The 18,398-nt window shown below is 48.0% G+C and overlaps 1 protein-coding gene across 2 annotated transcripts; it reads right to left on the bottom strand.

Moving 5' to 3' along the window:
• Window positions 1-9,776: 9,776 nt before the first annotated feature.
• Window positions 9,777-17,068, bottom strand: PSMD2 (proteasome 26S subunit ubiquitin receptor, non-ATPase 2). 2 transcript variants are annotated; one of them, XM_054639168.2, is made up of 21 exons: window positions 16,879-17,068; window positions 16,063-16,119; window positions 15,535-15,699; window positions 15,166-15,287; window positions 14,558-14,782; window positions 14,297-14,455; window positions 13,882-14,026; window positions 13,632-13,692; window positions 13,224-13,370; window positions 12,947-13,053; window positions 12,437-12,564; window positions 12,270-12,357; window positions 11,767-11,929; window positions 11,583-11,684; window positions 11,348-11,493; window positions 11,097-11,180; window positions 10,838-11,006; window positions 10,646-10,740; window positions 10,352-10,478; window positions 10,146-10,264; window positions 9,777-10,063 (listed from the first exon to the last, which is right to left on the bottom strand). In XM_054639168.2, the coding sequence occupies exons 1-21, from the start codon at window positions 17,011-17,013 to the stop codon at window positions 9,881-9,883; spliced, it is 2,727 nt and encodes a 908-aa protein (XP_054495143.1). In that variant the 5' UTR covers window positions 17,014-17,068; the 3' UTR covers window positions 9,777-9,880. The 2 variants fall into 2 exon arrangements, with proteins under 2 accessions (XP_054495143.1, XP_054495145.1); XM_054639170.2 differs by lacking the exon at window positions 16,879-17,068 and adding an exon at window positions 16,581-16,744.
• Between the last annotated feature and the right edge of the window lie 1,330 nt (window positions 17,069-18,398).

Genomic DNA, 18,398 nt, shown 5'->3' with positions numbered 1-18,398 from the left:
AGGGTGGGCGTTTGGGGATGATCTCATCCTGGGAGAGAGATAACACAGGTAAAGGGAGGGGGGTACAGTTTGGGATAAACCATTTGGGAAAAATATGGGGATACAAAACAAAATTCCTTCAAAGTATTACAAAGTATAAAAGTGAAAATGCAATACAGCAGGGTTGGGCAGCACCAAATAAAATAAAATGCTTTAAAAATAGGAAAATTAAAAAAAAAAAAAAATTAAAAAACAAAATAAAAAGCTTTTTAAAAAGGAAAATTAAAAATAAAATCAAATAAAAAATAAAGTTAAAAAATGAAATAAAAAGCTTTAAAAATAGAAAAATTTAAAAAAAATTAAAAAATAAAAAGCTTTAAAAAAAGAAAAATTAAAAATAAAAATCGAATAAAAAAATTAAAAATAATATAAAAAGCTTTAAAAATAGAAAAATTCAAAATAAAAATAAAAATCAAAAATTAAAATTAAAAAATAAAATAAAAAGCTTTAAAAATCGAAAAATTAAAAATAAAAATTGAATTAAAAAATTAAAAAATAAAATAAAAAGCTTTAAAAATAGAAAAAAATTTTAAAAATTAAAAAATAAAAAGCTTTAAAAATAGAAAAATTAAAAATAAAAATTAAATAAATAAAATTTTAAAAAGAAAATAAAAAGCTTTAAAAAGAGAAAAATTAAAAATAAAATCAAATAAAAAATAAAATTAAAAAATAAAATAAAAAGCCTCAAAAATAGAAAAATTAAAAATAAAAATCAAAAAATTAAAAATAATATAAAAAGCTTTAAAAATAGAAAAATTAAAATAAAAATTAAATTAAAATTAAATTAAAAAACAAATTAAAAAGCTTTAAAGATAGAAAAATTTAAAATAAAAATTGAATAAAAAATAAAACTAAAAAAACAAAATAAAAAGCTTTAAAGATAGAAAAATTTAAAATAAAAATAAAATAAAAATCACATTAAAACATTAGCTTTAAAAATAGAAAAATTTAAAAAGTTAAATAAAAAAATTTAAAAAAATAAAAAGCTTAGAAATAGAAAAATTAAAAATAAAAACCAAATAAAAAAGAAAATTTAAAAAAACAAATTAAAAACCTTTAAAGATAGAAAAATTAAAAATAAAAATCGAATAAAAAATGAACTTAAAAAACAAAATAAAAAGCTTTAAAGATAGAAAAATTAAAAATAAAAATCGAATAAAAAATGAAATTAAAAAAACAAAATAAAAAGGTTTAAAGAGAAAAAAATTAAAAATAAAAATAAAAAATTAAAGTTAAAAAATAAAATTAAAAGCTTTAAAAATAAAAAAATTCAAAATAAAATTGAATAAAAAACAAAATTAAAAAATAAAAAGCCTCAAAAATAGAAAAATTAAAATTAAAATTCGAATAAAAATAAAATTAGAAAAACAAAATAAAAAGCTTAAAAAATTAAAAATAAAAATCGAATAAAAATATAAATAAAAATAATATAAAAAGCTTGAAAAATAGAAAAATTCAAAATAAAAATTGAATTAAAAAAATTTAAAATCTTTAAAAATAGGAAAAAATTAAAATAAAAATCGAATAAAAAATTAAAAATCATATAAAAAGCTTTAAAAATCGAAAAATTAAAAATAAAAATAAAAATCAAAAATTAAAATTAAAAAATAAAATAAAAAGCTTTAGAAATCGAAAAATTTAAAAAAAAAATTGAATAAAAAAATTAAAACATAAAATAAAAAGCCTCAAAAATAGAAAAATTAAAAATAAAAATCGAAAAAATACAATAAGAAGCGTTAAAGATAGAACAATTAAAATTAAAATTCGAATAAAAAATAAAATTAAAAAACAAACTAAAAACCTTTAAAAATAGAAAAATTAAAAAAAATCGAATAAAAAATAAAATTAAAAAAAACAAAATAAAAAGCTTTAAAAATAGAAAAATAAAAAATAAAAATCGCATAAAAAATAAAATTAAAAAACAAAATAAAAAGCTTAAAAAAATTTAAAATAAAAATCAATTAAAAAAAATAGAAAGCTTTAAAAATAGAAAAATTAAAAATAAAAATGAAATAAAAAATAAAATTAAAAATAATATCAAAAGCTTTAATAATCAAAAAATTAAAAATAAAAATCGAAATAAAAAAATTAAAATCTTTAAAAAAGGAAAAACTAAAAAAAAAAATCAAAAAATAAAATTAAAAAAACAAACTAAAAAGCTTTAAATATAGAAAAATTAAAAATAAAAATAAAAAATAAAATTAAAAAATAAAATCAAAAGCCTCAAAAATAGAAAAATTAAATTTAAAATTCGAATAAAAAAAATTTAGAAAAACAAAATAAAAAGCTTAAAAAAAATTAAAAATAGAATAAAAATAAAATTAAAAATAAAATAAAAAGCTTTAAAAATAGAAAAATTAAAAAAAAATCAAATTAAAAAAATTTTAAAAACAAAATAAAAAAGCTTTAAAAATAGAAAACTTCAAAGTAAAAATCGAAAACAACAAAATAAAAAGTTTTAAAGATAGAAAAATTAAAATTAAAATTCGAAAGAAAAATAAAATTAGAAAATCAAAATAAAAAGCTTAAAAAAATTGAAAATAAAAATCTAAATAAAAAAATAAAAAGCTTTAAAAATAGAAAAATTAAAAATAAAAATCAAATTAAAAAATTAAAAAATGAAATAAAAAGCTTTAAAAATAGAAAAATTAAAAATAAAAATCAAATTAAAAAATTAAAAAATGAAATAAAAAGCCTCAAAAATAGAAAAATTAAAAATAAAAATCAAATTAAAAAATTAAAAAATGAAATAAAAAGCCTCAAAAATAGACAAATTAAAAATAAAAATAAAATTAAAAATAAAATTAAAAAAACAAAATAAAAAGCTTTAAATATAGAAAAATTAAGAATAAAATTTAAAAAAACAAAATTAAAAAATAAAATTAATTAAAAATAAATGAAAAACTAAATAAAAACCGTAAAGTGCTGTAATGTACCATAAAAGTTGCATAAAGCTAGTGCCGTAAAGCGCGACTGTCGTAAAAGGTGCCGTAAAGCGCGACTGTCGTAAAAGGTGCCGTAAAGCGCGACTGTCGCAAAACTGCCGTAAAGCGCGACTGTCGCAAAACTGCCGTAAATCATAACTGTCGTAAAAGGTGCCGTAAAGCGCGACTGTCGTAAAAGGTGCCGTAAAGCGCGACTGTCGCAAAACTGCCGTAAAGCGCGACTGTCGTAAAAGGTGCCGTAAAGCGCGACTGTCGTAAAAGGTGCCGTAAAGCGCGACTGTCGCAAAACTGCCGTAAAGCGCGACTGTCGCAAAACTGCCGTAAATCATAACTGTCGTAAAAGGTGCCGTAAAGCGCGACTGTCGTAAAAGGTGCCGTAAAGCGCGACTGTTGCAAAACTGCCGTAAAGCGCGACTGTCGTAAAAGGTGCCGTAAAGCGCGACTGTCGTAAAAGGTGCCGTAAAGCGCGACTGTCGCAAAACTGCCGTAAAGCATAACTGTCGTAAAAGGTGCCGTAAAGCGCGACTGTCGCGAAAGGTGCCGTAAAGCGCGACTGTCGCAAAAACTGCCGTAAAGCGCGACTGTCGTAAAAGGTGCCGTAAAGCGCGACTGTCGCAAAACTGCCGTAAAGCGCGACTGTCGTAAAAGGTGCCGTAAAGCGCAACTGTCGTAAAAGGTGCCGTAAAGCATAACTGTCGTAAAAGGTGCCGTAAAGCGCGAGTGTCGCAAAACTGCCGTAAAGCGCGACTGTCGTAAAAGGTGCCGTAAAGCATAACTGTCGTAAAAGGTGCCGTAAAGCGCGACTGTCGTAAAAGGTGCCGTAAAGAGCGACTGTCGTAAAAGGTGCCGTAAAGCGCGACTGTCGTAAAAGGTGCCGTAAAGCGCGACTGTCGTAAAAGGTGCCGTAAAGCGCGACTGTCGCAAAACTGCCGTAAAGCGCGACTGTCGTAAAAGGTGCCGTAAAGCGCGACTGACGCAAAACTGCCGTAAAGCGCGACTGTCGTAAAAGGTGCCGTAAAGCGCGACTGTCGCAAAACTGCCGTAAAGCGCGACTGTCGCAAAACTGCCGCCAACCGCTCCGGGCATCCCTGCCTTTGTCATCGCGTCGGTCCGGGCTGTCCCGGCTACCGCGGGCCCCGTCCCTCAATCCCGCCCACCGGCGTCACCGCGACTCCTCCCCCTCCTTCCCCCGCTGATTCTACCGCTTCCCCCCCCCCCGCTACCCGCGAGTGCGGCCGTTCCTGCCCCCCCCCCCCCCCCCCCCACGCCGACACAGCGGGGCCGGTGGTGGCCGAAGTCCCGCCGCTGCTGCGTCTTTGCCGCCCCGCCGGGCGCGTCTGCCGCGGCCGCGCTGTGTCCCCAGCGCCCCCTGTGCCCAGCCACCCCGTGCCGGCGCCGCCGCGTCCGCACCGGTGGCTGCAGCCTCTGCCGGTCCTGCCGCGGCTCCAGCGCAGCCTCCCGCCAGCGCCGCCCCTGCCCGCCGGGCCAGCAGCCACCCCGGCGCCCAGCGGCTGCACGCCGCGCTCCAGCCGTGCATGGCCTCCCCGCAGCACCTCCCGCCGCCTCCACGCCGCCCCTCCCGCCACCCCGGGATCATCTCCCGCTGACGAGGCCGCCCCGCCGCCGCCCGTGGACGCTTCCCCGCTCCCGCCGCCGCCGCTGCATGGCGGGCCCAGCCGTCCCTTCCTCCCCGCATCCTCCCACTTCAGAGCTGCTGGACGGCGCGGCTCCGCCGCCTCCTGCAACCACGGACGTCCCGGCGTTCCTCTCCACGGCCGCAGCTCCGCACCCCCCAGCCCGCCGGCTACAACTCCTGCACCAGCGATATCACTCCGCGCCGCCGCCACCCCCCACCCCCCCCCCCGCTGCTTTTGGCCGCAGCTCTGGTGCAGCCCGGTCCCGGTTCCGAGCCGCTGCCTGCCGCTGTCCAGCCACAGCCGGCATCCCTGTGCCCTGGCACGCCGCTTCCGCCGCCACCGGGTCTGTACACGGCACCACAGCATTCACACTTCTGCTCTCTTCTAGCACCAAGATGTCATCACTTCACATTTTAACATCTCAGAGTTTGCTAACCACCTCCCTACTGCAACTTCTCTCTTTCTTCTCTTCTTACCTGGTTTTTTTGGTCTTTTTTTTTTTTTTTTTGATTCAACACACCTCAGACGGTAGAGGTGAACCTAACTAATTTACTTCCAAAAGTAAGCTTACAACTTTCTTTTAGTAGGATTGCAGTAGCTGTTATAACTTAAATATCTACTGGCTAGCTGTGGCTTACTGAGTCTAACATCTTTGATATATAAGCTACTAGATATTTTTTTACTCTTCCTTAATCTTGAATTAAAATTTTATGAGCTACTCCATTTTCTGTATTTATGTATAAATGATAAAGGATTTTTCTAACAAAGGTTAGAAAAATCCTTTAAAGCTGGTACTTAGGCTAGTTTTAACCTAACTCTTTTAATTTAACAATATATTCTTTGGTCTGTTTTATATCATCTCCTTCTGTCAATTTTTTTCATACACAAATTTTGCTACTTGTGCGTACCCCTCAATCTATAATATTTCAATAATCTAGGTAATTTTCTGATCTCTCTCTTGGAAGAGGGAGGGAGAATGAATAAAATTCTTGCAATTTTCTCATGGTTGGTTTTCTAGCTACTTATTTATTAAGTGTCTAAGATATTTTAGCACTGGGTAGTGAGTCTGAGTTCTTTTATTAACCTCCCTTAAATCTTGTACTAGTCTATAACTCCCATCAGACTTTACTGGGGGAATAGGGATATTATGAGGAGACGCACAAGGTTCTAATGCCCCATCCTTTATTAGTCCTTCTATTACTGGCTTCAAACCTTCCCGTCCTTCTAAAGATACAGGATACGGACGTACACCTATGGGACAATCTTCTCTCTCAGTTGTAACCCTTATGGGGTCGATATTTAATCCTCCCCTATTTCCTTCTCCAGCCCAAACTTCTTTGTAGTTTTTTTTTTTTTTTCTTCATCCTCTTGGCCTAATTTTAAAACTCTAGCTGTCATTTTCCCATTTTCTGATATAACTCCTATTCTTAATTGCACTTGTAAGACTCTTCTCAATAAATTGCTACCTGCCCCTGGGACCAATAAGACATCTCCCATCCAAATTTTAGTTTCTTCCCTCAATTACTACATCTTTAATGGCCAGAAATGTAAAACTTTCTCTTTTTGCCTCTGTTACTTTCACTATATGTTTGCTCACACTATAACTTTTTTGAATATTTAACAGGCAGGTTCTCTCTGCCCCTGTGTCTATTACAAATTCCAATTCTTCTTCTTGGGGACCCACTTTTAAAGTTATCACAGGCTCCAGATGGTATTTGTCCCCCCAAAAAAATTAGAGCTTATGGCCTCTCTATTCCTCCTCTGTGCCCATCTCTTTAAAGATTTTCAGATCTTCTGCTTACTTAGGACCATTTTCCTATTTCTCTTAAGTTTGTTGATCTATTTAGTTGAAGTTTCTTCTTTCCCCTCTAAAAGCTGTCCCTTAAAAACCTTTTTTTTTTTTTTTGCATTTCACCTTTGATAAGCTGTCTCATTTATTCCTTTGATTATGTAATTACGATAATTATTTATGTGTTTACTCCCCTCCTCATTATTTTTACCCCACTCAGGAGGTACAGTTGGCATTTTGTCTTCCCCTTTTGCCAAGGGGCAGCATCTGAGCAGGCCAGGCAGCATGTGGGGTTCCAGGAGAGGGCTTTCAACTTTCCCCTTTTACTGTGTCAGTCCCTCCCCAGAGCCCCCAGACCCTCCACAGCACTCCCAGAAGGGAGAGGGGTTATTAGGAGAAAAAGGGTTTAGAAAAAAGAGAAAAAGCTTCCTTTTCCTTTAATTTTTGTGTTCAAACTGGGAGGGACTCTGCTTCCCCTTCAATTTTAATGGTCTCAGTTGAAAGAATCCCTGCCTTTTCTATGCTGTTAGGGGTGTTAATTGACAGGGAGTCCTCATTTTCTATTATTTTCCAGTTTAAGTAGAAGGGGAAAATATTGACAATGTTTCTTATGGGTTTGAATTAAGGGTAGCCAGCCCCTTTTTGTTGTCCTGAGGCCTAAATTGAGGGAGAAGCCCAGCTATCCCTCCATAAGAGTTTGAACTGAGGGAAAAATCCCTCTTTTTTCATTACTGGAGAAATTTAAAATGAGGAAAACCCCTCTTTTCACAGTACTTAAGGAGAATAAATTAAAGGGCAGAAGCTATTTATTAGCCATTGTATTAGTTTCAGTAGAGGTAACTGCCCCATTTCCTCTGTTTAAGGGGTTCACTGGAAGGAAGCTCTGCCTTTTTCAGCATTTTAAGGGTTTAAAACTACATTTCAGGGCCCTTCTTTCTGTGCCGTAGCACCAAGTATCTCAGAGCAGGGTGAGCCTGGCATGCACTTAACCCATACACTGCCTAGGAAGCTTTTATTTTTCTTATTTTTACTTATAATGTAGATAGGCCTAATTAGAGGTCCCAAGGAGACTTAGACTATTCATATCATTAGCATTCTTCTCCACCCAGCTCAGTCACACGCAAAGTACTACTTAGTAGCCACTAAGGAATAATTATGTAAGGTAACAGCAAATTACCCAATTTATCTAGTTATGCTGCCTAAACAGAAAGTTTTATTTCTTACCAGTTTTCTGCCCTTTTACTCCAAGTAGTTGTTGCAAAAAAAAAAAGCGCTGTTATTTTTCTGAAGAGTTTTCTTTTACAACAAGCCCTTTACTCCCCTTGAATGAGTCAGAGGAGCCAAACTGCTGCAGCTGCTCTGAGGGCTTTTATACCCGGTGGGATCAGCCCCCTCCCTTTTCCTGGGTGCCATGGGAACGAGAGGCAGGCACCATCAGGGGTGTATTAACCCCAGCCTTTGCTCAGGGCCTTCATTCCCTCTCTGGGATGTGCTGTGATAAGAGATCTCCTCTCATTTCAGTGAAGAGGCTCTTTCAGCTTATCTCAGCTTGTTTTCAACAGGTGTTTCTGGGCATCTAAAGCAACAGAGGCTTTGAAGATACTGTGAAGAAAACAGCACGGAATATAGGGAGTATTTAAGTTCACAGTTTTGGGTTTTGTGTTTAGGGGTGGTAAAGTACATTTGTAATTTCTGGTTTTGTTCTTACTTTGTTTTGTATTTTATTTTAGGAGGAGTGCAGCTTCCAGAGACTCCAGGTTGTGTCAATTACACCACTTTTTTCAGCAGATTCATCGTGTCACAAGAGGGATCTGCCCAGTGTCAAAGATGATGTTCGAGATTGAGGCTTCAGGTGAGTTGAGGATTGTGACTAGGAGAGGGAGGGTGAGCAGGTATCCAGTTAGGAGTTATTGTTGGGGGGGGTGGTTTTGAAGGCAGCAGGGTGAGAAAGGGTGCTTATTTGAGCCCCCCCCCCAAGGCTTTTTAGAAGCGTAGCAGAGGCATTCACATGTCTTACAGCACACAAGGTCATCCACTGCACTCACAGGAATGCCATTTAACTTTGCCTTTCTCTAACCCAGGTGCCACTCAGAATAATAATAATAATAATGGCCACAGCCTTGGAATCAGGATGAAACTGGAGCCTGAAGGAGCCAGGCACACTCAGGAGAGGGCAAGTAGCTGACTTGCTGGGATTTGGCCCACATAACTCTGTACTCTGGTTTTGGTTTTCTTTATTGTAGCTGACCGAGAGGGTAACGGGCGATCACGGGGCCCTCTGAGGCAGACTCATTTCAGGTGCAATGTGGATCCACTTCCCTGATCATCCAAAAGATAAGTTGGGGCCACAGCCTGGAGATGGGACAATGGGAGAGTAGTGGGTTGGGAGTTCCTGGGAAAGATTTAAAAATTAGCAGAAGGAAAAATAATCTTCCCCAAGGGGTCTCTTAGGACAGCTAAAGGGAGAGGCTCTACTTTTGATGGCAGCTTTCAGGCGGGCAGCACAGAACAGTTCCGGTCCATGTTGTGTTGTCCAGTGTACCGTGTTACCTACTGTGTCTTTGGGGGCCCTTTTGCCTTTTCCCCTCAAGGCCCTCACCACAAGCATAATGTGTCGTGTTTAACATCCCCCCATTTGTCAGGTTGTGTGTCATGGGTGTCTGCACATATTTGTGCTGGAGCTGCTCTGCCCTGCCACAGAGGCTGCTGCAATAGGACAAGTCCCACGGACTTGCAGTTTGTGGGGTGTTGCCAGACTCCAGATGATATTCCTAGATAGACACAAGATGTTTGGAGCTGTGAAGTTATCCTGCAGCCCTCTGACTTTTGTCCTCACTTTCTTTCAGATGCAGAAGGATAAAATCCAGGGCATAATCCATCCACCCATCCTGGGTGAGGAGGTTCCCCCGAGCAGGTCAGTCACTGTCTCTGCAGGGGGAGTGTAAAGTGTGACTCTGTTACAGCTCTGTTTTTTTCTTTTTAGGAGGTAAAGCTGGATATCAGCAGTCAAGGTGAGGTGGGCAAGGTGAGCATTGAGTAGTGTACAGAAGCAGTTGTTATTGCTCCAGTCTCGCTTTCTGGTGCAACTCTAAGCATCTGTTCCTGTTTCTGCGCTTTAGGCAATCCACTCTGAGTATGCTGAGCCCCAGTCACCAACCGGCCGACGCACCGGGTGTGCTGCTCTCCCGAGCCCTGCAGAAGAATCACAGGACTAGGCAATGAAGCCTCTGCCTTTTCTATTTAAAGGTGCCACCAGGGTAGCCTTAGGCACCGGCCGAGGAGTTGCGGTGCATTGGGGAAGTAGGGAGGAGGAGCAAGGGCTAAGAGCCCAGCCCACGCTCCCAGGCAAGGAGAAGAGGGCAGCACTAGTCTCCACATAGTTTATTTCCTTGACTCTCAGTAACAAAAACAAACTAGGGTTTTCCCCTCCCCTCCCAAACCACCTACCCACCCCCCAGCTTCCCCTTGGCTCAAACGTCGTAGTTGGGGTTCTTGCGTAGGATAACAAATCCCTCCAGGATGGGCGTCACAGGCACGTGCTCCTCTGTGGCCAGCTCTGCCCGCTCTCCATGTGCCAGCAGCACTGGGGTTGTGTGAGTCTGGAAGCCAGTGATGGTTTTGGGCTTCCCTGCCTGGCCCACCACATCCACAGCCTGAGAGAGAGAGAGTGAGATCAATGCCAGGGACACAGAGGGACATCAGCACAGCCCCTCCCCAGCCCTGGCTGTCCCTTACCTGTCCTACCCGAACCGACACGGGCAGAGGCCGCAGCTCCTCATCGAAGGTGACCAGCATGCGGGGCTGCATGGCAGCAACAAGGCCATAGAGAATGTAGTGGGACTTGCCCAGGATAACTGGAGGGAAGACAGAAATAAAGGGGCTGAGCAATGCCCATGCTGCAGGGCAGAGAGAACTGGGGGGACAGAGCCAGCAGCACTCACTGTTGCGCACATCCAGGAAGGACACGAGGACGGTCAGCAGCCCAGCCACAGCCACCTGGCTCATGAGCTGGCGATCGCTGTGGTATGGGCATAGGGTGAGTGTCCCCTTGCCCAGATGAGTCAAGCCCTGGTGTGGCAGAGAAAGTACATGAAAGAGTGATGGAGGAACCTGGGACTCCCAGCCCTACCCTCAGGAGAGGGTGACACCCTCAAGACACCACTCTCCTCCCACACCCAGGGCAGGGACCCCAAACTTCCCCTTCCACACACAAGCAGTGAGCACAGTATCATCACCTGGGCCAACCGCACCATGAAGAGGTTGTTGGGGTCTTTGGCATGGTACTGGGCCAGCTGCCGCAGCATTGCTGCCAGCCGGGCGTTGTTGGTACCTGGGGACAAGGAGGCACAGGCAGAGTAGTGTACAAGGCATGGGTCTCTCACCTTTCCCCCCAAACAAATCCCAAACCAGGCCATCCCCAGGCTTACCACTGCCCACCATGCCCATGGCAAAGATGGAGTTGTAGGAGACCTCGGGGTCAGCGTCATGGGAGAACTTGCTGAGGGTATCGAGGATGTTGAGCCGGGGGTTGGAGACTGAGATAAGAGCCAATGCCAGGGGCACGGCACGGCGAAGGGTGGGCTCCCCATACCGCAGCTGCACAGAGGGGAGGTGGGTGTTAGACTCAGACCACCAAGCGCAGCAAGGTCTACTGAGATGTGAGGCAATACCAGATGTGACACTCACCAGGTGGCCGAACGTGCGCAGGCCCATCTCCGCCCCGATCTCCTCGCCCATGGCAATGAGCGCGATCCCCAGCACCGCCACGCCCTGCAGGGGGGGACACAGGCCCTGAGCACTGGGCAGGGAGCACCCAGCCCAACACCCAAGTTCTTAAGCCTCTGTGCCCACCCGAGGCCTAGGGGGAAGGGCCTTAGGAACCCTTCCAAAGCCAGTTCCTGCTCCAGGAACACAAACCCCAGCCCATATTTCCCCACCTGGTGAGCACCCATGTCAGCTGAGCTTTCTTTCTTCTCCTTCTCTTTCTTGTCCTTTTTGTCCTTGTCCTCCTCTTTCTCCTTGGAGTCAAAATGCTCACTGCAGATGTGCAGGAGCTGTTGCACCTTCAAGACATTCCCTGAGCCTGGGCAGAAAGTGGAGGGCCAGGATCAGCAGGCAGAGGACCCTGGACCTGCTCCTGCCTCCCCTCACCTCAACCACAGCCCAACTCACCCGCATAAGCACAGATATCCACCAGCGTGTTGGCAAAGCTGCGGAACGGCTCCGACACCACCTCCAGCGCTGCCAAGATGGCCTCAATTGCCTCTCCCTTCCCTGTCAAGGAAGGCATAGTGGTTAAAGGACAGCATGAAGGGATGCTCCCACCCCATGAGCCACTGGCACTGCCCAGCCTTACCCAAGTGGTTCAAGCCCAGGCCAAGTGGCAGCCACCGGGCATAGGTGTCCTTCAGTTCTGTCTCTGATTTCTCCATGATGGTCTGGAGGATAGTCGAGGTGACATCCCCATTGCAAGAGCCCACTGATATCATCCCACAGGCCAGGGCAGTCACACCAGCCACCTAGGGATGGAGGAAAGAGCCATGTCATACACAGGGACAGCTCAAAGTAAGCTGGCCTATAGCACTAGGTACCCTTGGTCTCCACTTCCTATGAAAAGCTAGGCTACTGGAAGACCTGATGGTTTCCTACCCTCCTAAATCCACTGCAATGCCATTGTGGCAGCAGCTCAGCTAAGGAAAATAGGGCCATGCTCTTCTGGCACAGCACAGTGCTGAGCAGGGACATGTGGCCTTGCTCTTGGAGCTCAAGATGGCTGCAGTCAGTGCCTGTATTCCCAGGAGCTCTGGGGCACTGGATGGGGAAGCAGGAATCACAGGCAAACCCTGCCTCATGCCCTACCTCCATGCTGGACTTGGAGTCTCCCATCACAGGCAGCAGCAAAGTCAGGACATCCTCACGGTTGGAGCCTGCATAAGCCAGTCCCAGCCTGCAGAGAGTCCAGGGGGGTGTGAGGGAGGAGCTGCACCACCCTGTGCAGCACGGGGAGGCTGGGGCCAGGCCCTTACCCAAAAATGGCTCCAATCCTCATGGTGTTGCTGTTGTGGAGGACATAGTCAGACAGGAGGGCCAGGGCAGGGTCACACTCATTTTTCACCCCTGAGTTGACGATGCCACAGGCCAGGAGGGCTCCAGACTGCAAGGCAGAAGCACCATCACACACTAGCCACCAACACACAAAACTTCCTGCCAGCCAGTGACTGATGTCACCTCACACATCACACCCACTCCCCAGGATGGGCAAGTTGGTATGAAGTGGGCAACGCCACTCTGGATCAAACTGAGATATCCAAAGCTCATAGCTCTGTGACAAGGAGAGCCCCACAGGTGCTTCAGGCAGTCCCCAAGAGACCAGCACCTCACTGTGAGCTGCTCAAAAGCCTGGGACACAGGGCATCCAACCCTTCTCTGTGCAGGAGCTGAGCTGCACAGGGGACCAAAGCAAGGACCATTCCTCAGCCAGCTTCACACTCAGCTCATGGCCCCACGCAGACACAGAGCCAGGATCTGTCACTGACCTTGATGTAATCCTCTGAGGAGTACAGGTACTTGTCGATCTGTGTGAGCCCCCCGTCCACGTCCCACAGCAGGATTGTGCCCAGCGAGGCTGCAGCACTCAGCATCCCTGTGGTTGCAGGGAAGAAAGGCCCTCATCAGGCCTCAAATGATGTGCCCAGTCTGGGGCTTGCAGTAGCCAGGGACATAGGCCAGCTCAGGCACCCCTACCCCAAAACGGACAGGGTGGTAACCCCAAGCCTAGAGGCACCTCCAGCCCTGCCCAGCCAGCTAACTCACCATGATCCTTGTTCTTGTACAACCATTTATTGCCATCATCTGTCAGCAGCTTGTCCTGTCCAAAGGCAGCATTCACAAAGCCGTTCACAAAGGACGAGGCCAAATTCATCCGGGCTGAGTCCACTTGGGAACCACTTCCCCCAAACCCTGCGGAACAATGACACAGTGAGGAAAGCAACAACAGAAGCCCTGCCAGCCCTCAACATGCAGCCATCCCACACTATAGGGGTATGAGGACCTGTCTCATCACCAGCAGGAAGGAGAAACCCAAATGCACAGGCCAGAGACCATGGGCAGGCCATCTGCCCACCTCAGATACACATCTGACCACACAGGCTCAGAAGTGCTTGGCAGCCTCAAGAACTCCACACAGGCAGGGACCATAAAAGCCATAACACAAGCTCTTACGGTTATTCTCCAGGTGGGTTTTGTAAATATCATCTGGCACTTTAGGCTCCATGATGTCCAGCTGCAAAGACAAGGGAGAAGGGGGTTACCTCCTGGCCAGCACATCCTACAATGGCAACCTCTCCAGGAGGTGTCTGGCCCAAATCATAGGGATGATGGATTTCTTCTCAAATCTTGCCACAGAGCCTGGCAGCCAGGGCAGCCACAGCTGGAGGTAGCCCAGGGTGCTTTACCCAGCTGAGATGCTCACCTCTCTGGCTAAGGCCAGGAAATTGCTGTTGAGCTGGACATTGGACATGATCTCTGTTAAGTCCTCGTACTCTTCCACATCCTCGTTCAGCTCCAGGAAGACCCCATGGCGACCCAGCATAAAGGCCATCTGCTTCTGGACAACTCTGTGCAGAGGGGAGTGGTTTCCTGAGTGCCCAGAACCCAGCAAGTCCCAGGACAAACACAGGTTCACCAAGCAGTGAGCCAACCTGCCCTGCCCAGGGCATACAGACATGACCCACTCCTGCCCATCCTCATTTCAGGGACAGGAGTCTCAATCCAAACCCTCAGACACCTCTAACAGTGACAGATCCAACCTATCTCTGTCCAGATGGGGAGCCTTGCCCCACCAGGATGAGCAAAGGCTGCAGAGGGCAGGGAACATCTCTGCTTACACATCTTTGCAGGAAGTGAAGATGTCCTCCACCAGCTCCACATCATTGAGCATCAGAGCCAGGCGCAGGGCTTCAGGGTAGCGATTGAATTTGCGGAAGATGCCCAGGGCACAGCGCAAGAGAGCCGAGTTCTCGGGCTCTGGGACGTAGCTCACACAGCTTAAGGAGGAGACAGACATGAGGGTGACAACCAGATCAGGCAACCTTAGCCCCACAGCGATCAGGCCCCAGCCAGCACCTCAGCCTGCCAAGCCCCCTCACCTGGTCAGGTAGAGGCACACTTTGGAGTAGGCATTGTCATCGATGTACTTCTCCAGCATGTCCATCTGCTCTATCTCCATGAGCAGGTCACAGGCCTCGTGCTCTGCATTGTGGGCCATGTTGTAGGGGACGATCTCCTTGACCAGGGTGAGGAGTGTGTCCCTCTGAGCCTTGTCAGCTTCATCAATCTCCTGCCACTCCTTGGCCACCTCTCCTGCCAAGTGCCTGCAGGAACAAAGGGACATCACCACTACAAAAATCAGTTTCACTGAGCCATGAGAACAGGGAGCAGCTGCTCCCAGATAGCCAGGGCTGTGTGCTGTTTACGGAGGTTCTGCATTCTGCAGACCTTATAGGAGAAGCGGGGTTAAGACCAGAGATTTCAGAGGCCACAGCAGCAAGACTTCTGCAGCCAGAAAACTATCATGAATAGAGCACGAAGTGACACATGTGCAGGTGTGATAGCGGCAGCTGACCAGCTGACAGCTGGTCAAGACCAGCTGTCTTGACCAGCTAGTCAAGACACATCCCAGTCAGGCCAGAGCTAAAGCACTCCAGGAAATTCCCCTGAGCCCTTATCCATCCCCTCTGGTCCCCCGCAGGCTTACCTGACATATTCATGCCCCCAGGATGCCAGCTCCTCTTGGGAGCCCACCAGCCGGTACTTGAGACACTCACGCTCCCCACTCATGGTCATGGCCAGGACAGAAATGATGTCTGCTGCAAAGCGCTGCAGAAAGAGTGCAGAGCTCCAGACACAGGCCAGGCACAGAGAACCAGGAGCAGCCAGGGACACAACACCCTCCCTGTGCCTGCAAACCACCACAGGTGGCAAAAGTACCGTCCTGACAAGTTATAATCCTCTGGAGCAAGTCACAGAGAGTGCTGTAAGATCCCAGGGTCCAGAGGGCTCTGTGATTGCCCGCCCCAGCACTGTCCCCTCAGTCACATGGGATGGTGGAGCCAAGAGTTTCTACCTTGTTCTCTCCTGGAGCCATGTTCTCATAGATCTCCTTCAGCTTGCCATAATGGGGCCGTAGGAACTTGAGGGGTTTGGGAACGGAGGTCATGGAGGTGGTGGAAGAGCGGATCTGCCTCCGCAGCTCCTCCAGGGCTGGGCGGTAAAGTGACGTGTCTTTCTCCTGCAGAGGGAAGCTGCCTGTCAGGGGCTGGTTCCTGAGCCACCACCTCACCAGCCCTCCCCAAACACAGCCATGGCTCTTAGCAGAACAGTCCCCCACCCTGGGCTGCCTCCTTCAGCCCAAGAGCTGGAGAAGGAGGGCACAGCAGGGTAGAAAGCTTCTCTCACATCAGGGACACAGAGGTCCCTTGGGCACAGGTCAGACAGGCAACAAGGCTGGGGGACAGATCACAGCAGACAAGCAGGGGCCCACCCCACTCAAGGTAAAATCCCCCATTTCCACCACACGAGGAACAGCCATAAGCAAGAGACAGAGTCAAATCCTGGCCAGGACGTCTTGCTGAGGGACACAGCACAGACTCACCCCCAGGCGCTCCACCAACATCTCCAGCTCATCCTGCAGCTGCTTGTCCTCCTCAGACTGCCGAAATGCACAGGAGAAAGCAGAGTTAAGGGTGCAGAGCACAGGAAGTCTCAGTGTGACAGAGGCAGGGATGTCACCCCAAGCCACAGGGGTACCAGGACAAAGTGATGCACTCATTGCTCAGGGCACCACCCTGCCCCAGTGCTGTCAGGCTGGAGCAATGCTCACATTACTGAGGATACCTCTTCTAAGAAACCACCCATTCCTGGGGTGTGAGATGCACCTCCCCTATTACTCTGTGCTGTATGAAAACAACCCCACAGAGAGGAGCACGTCAGGTCACAGCCCAGCGGGGGCACCCCACTGACAGCAGCCCCTTCACCCACAGACTGTGTCCCCCAGCCCACGGGGACCCCCAGAGCCAAGGTCACTGCCATGCTGGGCAAAGCGGGGATCCCTCCATAGTGCCTCCATAGTGTCACACACACACCCCCTGGTTACACCACGGCTTCCCTCACCAACGCTCCTCTGAGGCCGCCGAGCCCCCCGCCCAGGAATGGGAGCCCTCAATGGCGTCACGCGGGCACCCCATGACGTGCCGGGGCCCCGCCGGGGGGAACCCCTCGCTGCCGTCACATGCCCGCGCTGGAGGGAGTCCCCGGAGGGATGCTGGCCGCCGCCGTGACGCGGGATGACGTCCCGTTCCCGGAGGGATGCCGGCCAGCCCCGTGACGCGGGATGACGTCCTGCCCCGCCGGTGACGCGGGCCCGAACGGGCCGTGACTCAGCTGCGGCCCGCGGCGCGGCGGCACTCACCAGCTCCTGCTCCTTCTCGGGCCCGGAGGGCGGGTCCCGGCGGTCCCGGCCCCAAGGCGGCGTGGGTTTCTCGTCGCCGCCCGCCCCGGGGCCGCCCTGCACCCGGCTCTGTCCGCCGCCACCGCCCGCGTCCATGTTCACCCGGCCGCGCTTCCGCCGCACCGCGCCTGCGCAACGCCGTGACGGCACCGCCGCGCGCCGGGGGCGGGGCCAAGGGCGGGGCGGCCCCACGTGCGGGGACGCCGGCACCGACACCGACAGTGAAACCGGTACCGGCACCGGCACTGAAACCGGCACCGACACTGACACTGAAACCGGTACCGGCACCGGCACTGAAACCGGCACCGACACTGACACTGAAACCGGTACCGGCACCAGTACCGGCACCGACACTGAAACCGGTACCGACACTGACACCGGCACTGACACTGAAACCAGTACCGACACTGACACTGAAACCGGTACCGACGCCGACACTGAAACCGCTACCGACACCGACACTGACACTGAAACCGGTACCGGCGCCGACACTGAAACTGACACTGATACCAGCACCGAAACTGAAACCGGCACCGATACTGACACTGAAACCGGTACCAGCACCGACAATGACACTGGCACTGACGCTGAAACCAGTACCGACATTGACAATGACACCGACACCGATACTGACACGGACACTGACACGGGCATCGACACTGATGCCGACGCCGACACCGGCACTGGCACCAGCACTGACCCTGACACCGGTACCGACAGTGACACACCAGTATTGACCAGCACTGGCACCAACAGTGGCACCGGCACTGACGCTGACGCCGGCTGCTGCACTGGCAGCTGGGGACACGGGGCTCCACCACCCTGGCAGGGGCAACGCTGCCTCCCGAGCTGGGCGAGTGAAGCAGCATTGCTGGCAGGCTTGCGGCGACCCCCACGTCACAGACACCCGTGGGCAGCCTGGTGCCCCAGTCCCTGTGTTCACACACACCCTCCGTGCTGTGTCCCCGGCTCCGCAGCTGGGCCAGGTGGCGCTGCCTTCACCCTGTCCCCCTGGCACCCCGGGGAGCACTTCCACCCCCGGAACAGCGGCACCCCGGGCACCGGGCGGGTGACCTGCGGGGACGCCCTGTCACACAGGCGGTCACACAGCGCTGGGAACTATCGAGGCAGGATGTGAAGTTGGGCACAGCCCCGGCCTTCTCCTTGCTCACTGCCAAGGCTCTGAGCACGGCTGTGCGCCCCTGGTGCGTGTGCTGTGGCACGGGCCTAAGGTGCCATCGGGGTGCCGTCCTTTGGGTACCGGGGACGGGGTGTCGGTGTGCGTGTGTGCATCCATCCGCCTGTGCGGGTGCTGCGCGGGCGTGTGCCCGCGTGCCGGAGCACGGCGTGCTGCTGCCGCTGTGCACCATTACCGGCCGCTGCCGGTGACCGGTACCGTGCGGCGCTGCTGTGCCCCCTGAGCGCTGAAGACAGGAGCCGGTCCTTGGGTCCCCGTGTGCGTGTGCCGGGGCCCGCTGCGG

This window comes from Agelaius phoeniceus, chromosome 10 (genome assembly GCF_051311805.1).
Source record: "Agelaius phoeniceus isolate bAgePho1 chromosome 10, bAgePho1.hap1, whole genome shotgun sequence".
Lineage (NCBI taxonomy): Eukaryota > Metazoa > Chordata > Aves > Passeriformes > Icteridae > Agelaius > Agelaius phoeniceus.
The sequence above is the reverse complement of the archived record's forward strand: the minus strand, read 5'-3'. Positions and strand labels throughout refer to the sequence as shown.